Source organism: Aplidium turbinatum, chromosome 6, assembly GCF_918807975.1.
Source record: "Aplidium turbinatum chromosome 6, kaAplTurb1.1, whole genome shotgun sequence".
Lineage (NCBI taxonomy): Eukaryota > Metazoa > Chordata > Ascidiacea > Aplousobranchia > Polyclinidae > Aplidium > Aplidium turbinatum.
This window is the reverse complement of record NC_137477.1, coordinates 6,792,105-6,799,080: the sequence shown is the minus strand read 5'-3', so window position 1 is coordinate 6,799,080 and position 6,976 is coordinate 6,792,105. Positions and strand designations below refer to the sequence as shown.

General features: G+C 34.8%; 1 protein-coding gene across 1 annotated transcript; it reads left to right on the top strand.

Annotated features, from left to right (window-relative positions):
* The first annotated feature begins 5,564 nt into the window (after positions 1-5,564).
* On the top strand, positions 5,565-6,716 carry LOC145771856 (uncharacterized). The gene has a single exon (XM_082583600.1). The coding sequence runs from the start codon at positions 5,565-5,567 to the stop codon at positions 6,714-6,716; it is 1,152 nt and encodes a 383-aa protein (XP_082439726.1).
* Positions 6,717-6,976: the final 260 nt, after the last annotated feature.

The window sequence follows — 6,976 nt, the reverse complement described above, 5'->3', positions numbered from 1 at the left end:
AACTCATTTCAAAGCTTATCGAAACTTACATACCAAGAGTTAAGACTCCTACTAGTTTTCATACTAAAAAATTAGGACGTTGCAGTTTAACAACCAGTTTTTGATTACAAATATGGCCCCCACTTATGGATTACACACAGCACAGAACAGACCAACAACGCAGGTAGACGCAAAATCATTTGACTGTAAGAGATTGCAAGCACGCGCTCTGTGAAATTTCATCCTGAGGATTTGTACCCAACACAGGGAAAAAAACTATGAGTCTGTAAGCCAACACGGATTCCAGAACCAATTATGAAAAGACGTATACAGAGCCCGCGCAAGAAGGCAAACGGGAGAGTCTTTCACTTCTGATGAGGATGTACGAACGGTAGTCGACACAAAACACACTATACAACAGCACAACGGTACAGAGGCGAGAATATGGTGGCACGTTTCGTGCTTAGCTGGGCGATAATAGTTTTCTACAGCAAAAACTTTCGGAAATTCAATGTTTAAGAATGCATGGACACCTAGCTCAGCGGTGTCGAGAGCCTTGTCGACAACACCGCTAGTGGGCGCGGCTCGACGCACACAATTATCCTGATTACCGCAGTTTGTCAACGCCTTTTAGGAATGTCAAGTGGGCTTGAACCTGTTTTCACTTGGAGTTGTCGCGCGTCATCATGCGGATAGAAATACTGATGAACATAGCCACTATCCGCACTAATTGACAATAAACGTCACTGACTTGTTTGTCGAATGATCGCGCCAACCATAAGCATCAATTTAAATCAAGTAATATCATTTTTCAAAAACTAGTTGTTTTCTAAATAAAACTTATCAAACAAAATCGATAGATATTATCGAAATTGAAAGTCATGGGAGGATTGAATTGGTGCTTGAAAAGACCTTTGTCTGACTCTTACTTGGTTGGTTTTCAATCTTTATCCTCAAACTGACAAAGCTTCTGATAGGTTATTCCTGACAGTTTTGCATACTTGTAGAGGCTTTGAAGTACAGACGCAGGGTTATAGCGATTGGTAGACTAAAGTTTCCAATAATTGTTGAAGTGTTGTTGCATGTGAACTATTCTGTGACTTTCTAAAGTCAAAGCTTTGAAAAATCTAATAATAAACATCATTATCTAACTCAGCAGTAACCGCACTCCTGCCGTTTGTATCAACGTAATTAAGACGTCTTGCATAACAACAAAAGAGCGCCAAACTGAAACGCCAATAACAAAAAGAATTCATTACCGGCAGTTCAGTTTATTTATTTAGTTTTTATGTTATGGGTTTATTTTTTTATTTTCTTCGCAAATAAACAAAAGTATACAAAACACAAATAATTCGCACAGCAAGGATGGCAGCGAAAGACCAAATGGTCAACAAAGTCAGCTGCTACCTAAACATTCAGAACATAATACCCGTACTTAACATAATACCGGAAAATAACAAAAACAAGGCAACATATGACATAAAGATTATGTCCAAGGAGATGAGCAAGTAATATGCTTTAGAAGTGATTACTGCACAAACTCTTTAAAAGCATTTAAATTTAAACGTGCTGTAAAATGTTTCCTTTAGTTTATTTTATTTTTTGTAACAACTTGCTTGCTTGCTTAGTTGTGCTTGCTTGAGTAAGAACAACTTGCTTAACCACGCTGATGTTTCACCCCAGAAAATCCGTGAAAAGAATATTGACTTATTTTCATTTTAACCATGACAATAGCTGGTACAAAGTTACGACCGAAACAATAGATAAACCATCTAGTTGAATTTACAAGTTTTCCATGATAACAAAAAGGTTATTTATCATACAGTTTCAAATGCATAATGACGCCACAAAAAATGTCTTGTGATTTTTTGTTTACAGTCTACGTCTTGCACAGATTCAACTTTGTTTGTAGGCGCCTTGCCAACTGTGTTGTTTCAGTTCTGTTATGTCAAAGGTTTAAAAGTTCTTTTCTTAGTATTGTTCCTGAAATGCTTTTGTCGTGACTACATAACAAAATAGAATTTATATAAAAAGTTTTGGAAATCTGCACTGTGTGAAGGTAACCAACAACTATTTCCAGCCAGTTGAAAAGTGGCCTTTATAACGAATCTGTAGATCAACTTACAGCATTTTAGGAAAAATCCCTTTGACATTTTTGGAATAATCATAACAGACCTATTTATAGGTTACTTATAGACTACTGTGAAATGAGCAACACTTGAGATTAATTTTTTAAATCTTAATTTTATTGAATATTGCAATGGCAGCAAAGTCTGGCTTTCATAAAAAGATTGTGATTCTATGCAGGCTCAACTTGAGCCAGACTCAATTTGGGACTTCTGATTTTGAGGCAACAACGTTTTGAATGTTGTAAAGCAGTGGTTCTCAAATTTTTTCAAAAATAATGTTTAATGATACCCTTGCGATTTTATCAACGACTCACCGTCCTCCAAAATACTAGACAAATTATCGCAAAAGCGGTAAATAAATATTTATTTATAACATGCAGTTAAAAATTCATACGTCAATGAAATGGGTGCACCTGCTTGGATGTTATCAGTTCTATGCTATGTTCCATTTGGTGCAACATGATCTTAATATCATGCATTACATTCAACCTGTTTTGAGCTTTTGTTTTGATAGCGAGTCGTGTTGAAAATGCTGTTTCGCTTTCGTAAGTTGTTGGAAGCGGAACAGCAGTTTTAGTGCCATTTTTGCAATATCAGGGTAAAAATACGCCATTTCAAACCAAAAGTCACTGCAACACATCTCACGAAAAAGACATTTTGCCCAATCGTTCACCAAATCAATAAACTGTTCTTGAACAAAGTTGTCTTCCGAAAGAAGATTGCAAGCGTTAGTTCCAAACAAATGGTTGATAAAAACAACAGTACTTATAAAGACCCTGTAAGTTAGGAAAGCAACTGCAAATTCCATCTTCAAGAATGGACACGTGGCGTGGCTTGTCTTAAGAATGAAAAGCAGATTCCAATCGTTATTATGTCACAACAGCAAAAAGGCTTTCAGTTCGGAGTGTCGTTACAGTTATACTGCAAAATCAAATTTATCTTACAACTTTTCATTTTATGTCTATAGCAGATTTAAGTAATTCCTGATGAGAACACATACGTAGGCCTACGTGTCGAAAACGTTTCAATTATTATGTTATATTTTTTGTGTGTAATACATTATATTAAACCCGCTAAAGTTACTTTGTTTTGTTTGTCTATGGCTCAAAAAAACAATTCTCTACAAAAGCTTAATAAGCTTAAATAATCAAATGCAAAGTTAAATTCCGATTTTTGTCAAATCTGGAGGGGGCCTCTTCAGAGGAGCTAAAAAGCTGCCGACCCCTGCTCTATGGAAACTACTTTTGAGGTATTACGCACCGCAGTATTTTTAGACCAAAAAAGCAGAAAACATCACATAACATTGATAGAATCAAACGAGTTGTGAGTTTTAGGTCCACAAGTGTAGCTTTATTACAGGGCCACATATTTTTGTAGTCAATTAGGAGATATTTTCAGACCATGTAAAAGTGATGTACACAACACATAAACTCAAGAAGGATTTGCTTGTTTTTGAATATTAAATTATAAAATATAACAAAAATAGAGCATTACTGCCGAAGCAGAACAGCTTCATGCCCGTTCTATAATTGCACAGTCAACTTACTGCTGATGAGCACATGCTTATAAATGTCGTATTTTTAATGGACAAACAAAACGTCATTTCAATGCATTCACGTAGACTGCTGGCATCAAGCGACTGTTCAATAACTAGAGCAACCAAATTTGCATCTAAAATCCATTGGAAATTTTGACTGAAAGATTTGCCAAATTTAATCACATTTTGTTCTGGCCTTTATTTTTGCGTTTACAACTCAACTGTCAACATCAATTGTTATTGTAAAAATGAATTTATTGGCAAAGAAAACTTTCTGCTGGGGCCGGTTACTATGGCATAATACGACCACACAGTTAACAAACACGTAACGGAAAACACTCCAGAAACTACGAGAAGACCACGCGCTATGTTCGAATATTGTGAGTTTTGCTATAGCCTTCCATCGACTTAATGGTTCAGTGCTACAAAGAGTTTCTTATAGTCAATCTAGAATTTTCGTTAGAGGAAAATTACAGAGTTGTAACATATCTTGAAGTTATGAAGAAGATTCTACGATATTATGTTTCTACATCAACTATGCCTGCCTTTTACCACAATACTTCCTGAAATAAAGAAGATTTTTTTCAAGAATACAATAATACAGAAATTGCTTTAGCGTTTGTAACCGCGTCAATATGATTTGACAGTTTTTCTTTAAGTTCTTTTATTCACTCTAAAAATGCATCAAAGCTGATCTCTCATTTTCATAATGCGCTTGATGTTAGGCTATTCCTTGATAGTTTTTTTTTTTTCAATAAGTTATTCTTCCAATTTGACAGCCACCAACATCAAATTTATGGGGGCTATACTTTGTTGTATGTTTGTAAAACAATATAGGCTAAGAAATGGATCATTAGCCTACATTGTAGTTGCAACAACAAATCAACACATTGCTAAAAGTTCGATAAAATATTAAAAGTGAAAAAAAAACAATGTAGGGCATAAAATTTTAGCTAAATCAGAAATTTTAATATACTTTTAATTAACTTGCAGTATTCGATTTAGTATTATTCTTACTAACCGCAGACAATGAGTCATTGCAAAAATAACTCAAAAAGTCAAACGCAAGTCAAAAATATGCAGGAGTGCCCCCAGTTTACGTGGTTCGTGCTGTACGTCAAAGCTTGCGTTCTAAAATAGATGTTTTTTGTGATGTTAGACGTAGATTAATTGTTGCGAGATGTTGAAACAGTGTTCAGTCAATAATTGTTGTTTTGGTAGTAATCACAGTACGCACACTCGCCAAGTCTTTCTATCTCGGGTATAAGTTTTATATAATACGTCTATTGCTAGCCAAAGTAGCCTAAGCTACTTACGTTTGTTTAGAATGCTTAAAATACACTCATGACTAATAGAGAACAGCTTAAGAACAAGTATAAATATAACATTTCATCACGAGCATCAACTATATAATGTTTTCATTTTTCTTATACGAATAGTATGATGATAGCATGGCGTTAAATGAAGGGGGCAAATATTTTGCTGAATTTTTTAATCGTTAGTTTAGGCTACTTTCAACTTTAAAAGTCAGTTTTGATTGATTTTTAAAAAGACATTTTTTTACTGCTATTGAAATTTTAACAAGAATTGTTTGAAAGCATTTATTATTATTTAAAAAAATTTCAAAAATGTTGTTTGAAAAATATTTTTTAATAAAGTATGTTACTTCTTGAACGATACTCTTCTTCGTCGTGTGTCACAAGGCCATAGCCCAGAGCCTCACGCAAGCACTTGCCCTATCGTTAAACTCGGCTAAACCTCGTGTAGAGCATCTTGCTCCTGTCTACATTTACAACCTGTGCTTCGCAAGGAACTTTAGCCTACAGCAAATGTACTCTAATTATTTATATTTTTTAGGTATAGCTCACTGAGACAATTCATCTGTATATGTTTTTTGTTAAATTTTGCATTTGTGAATAATGAATGGATCTGTTTCAAGAACCTCCATCTTTAATTTATCACAAAGAAACATCCATCGCAACTCAAGCGACCCTTACTTGCGATGGAAAGAACTTGATTGGATTATTCCAGAAACCATTAACGGAGTTCTTATTCTTCTTGTAGTTTGGATAACTTTCTCATTGGTTCACTTTGGAGTCAAGTCGAGAAAATGGCGAAAGGCTTACAAACACAACCACGATAAGTTGAGCGGAGGAATTGTTTACACTTCAACCATTGTGTGCGCTCTGATGGCTTTATTGAGGTTAATTACAAGTCAAATAACAATGAACGTTGGCTATCAAGGGAGTTCCGATAAAGTTTGCGAAATGGCTTCTGACACAACTTTTGTAATGTATAGTCTGTTGCTGTTTTCTATGTACATATTTTTGTGGTTACGCCAAAGAATATTCTACGCCAATAGCATGCTAAAAGTACAGTTTAGTACCACCATAAGAGTGTTTAGCGGAGCTAGTATTGTCATTATATTTACAGCTGGGTTGGGTATAATTTTCTTTAACACACTCCCTGACACTTTTTACTCCTCCAGAACAGGATGCCGTTACTATCCTCCTAATGCATCTTTTGATGCAATTTCTCAAGCCGTTTGTAGTGCTTTGCTGTTGGGTGGTCAGTTGGCACTTGTCGGTCTATTTGTTTACCCTTTACTGAAAAATAAAAATTGGAACAACTTATTGTGCTGGAAAACACAACCTGAGCTTATTCCAGCTACTAAAGTAAGGTTAAACTTGATATTACAAGATGGTCACAATCTCGAAAGCCAGTCCCAATCTGGACAGAACGAAGAAAACATTTCAAATACAAACAGCAATAACAACAAGTCTGTGAAAAGAAAAATGCAAAATGAAAGACTCGCAAAGATTATGTTTCGTACCATTGTGTTTTCTGTACTTTCTATTACAATAGATGTTTTTATTCTTGTTTTTTCTAGAAACATTTTTGCTGATGCAAAGCATAGAAGATGGTCTACTTTAGTTTACGATGTCAATGCGTTCTTTAATTTATTATTTGTTATTGGATCTTTTCTTTCTTACAAAGAAATGCTAATTTCTCCTTTTGTCAACCATGTCAGTAGAAGAAGGTCGTATTCAAGTTCATCAATTCGTGTTTAAGTATAGGCCTAATTTGATTAATCGGCTGTTGTTGGATTGTTTTTTCTCAAAATGAATTTTCTAGTTGTATAAAGGGTCGAATAAAAATCAAGTAACAGCCTCATGAGCTTAAGACTATACTTTGAGCAGCAGGTCTTTGATATTTGGTATTTGATATTGTTATTGGTGAAATATTGCGTTTTAATGATACGGACATGAATAATTTGATCAATAATGACATTCAATTGAGTTAAATTTAGAAAATTATGCTGGAACTGCAG

Excerpts from the sequence above, each read along its gene's own strand:
- LOC145771856 (XM_082583600.1), top strand. The coding sequence starts at position 5,565 with ATGAATGGATCTGTTTCAAGAACCTCCATCTTTAATTTATCACAAAGA.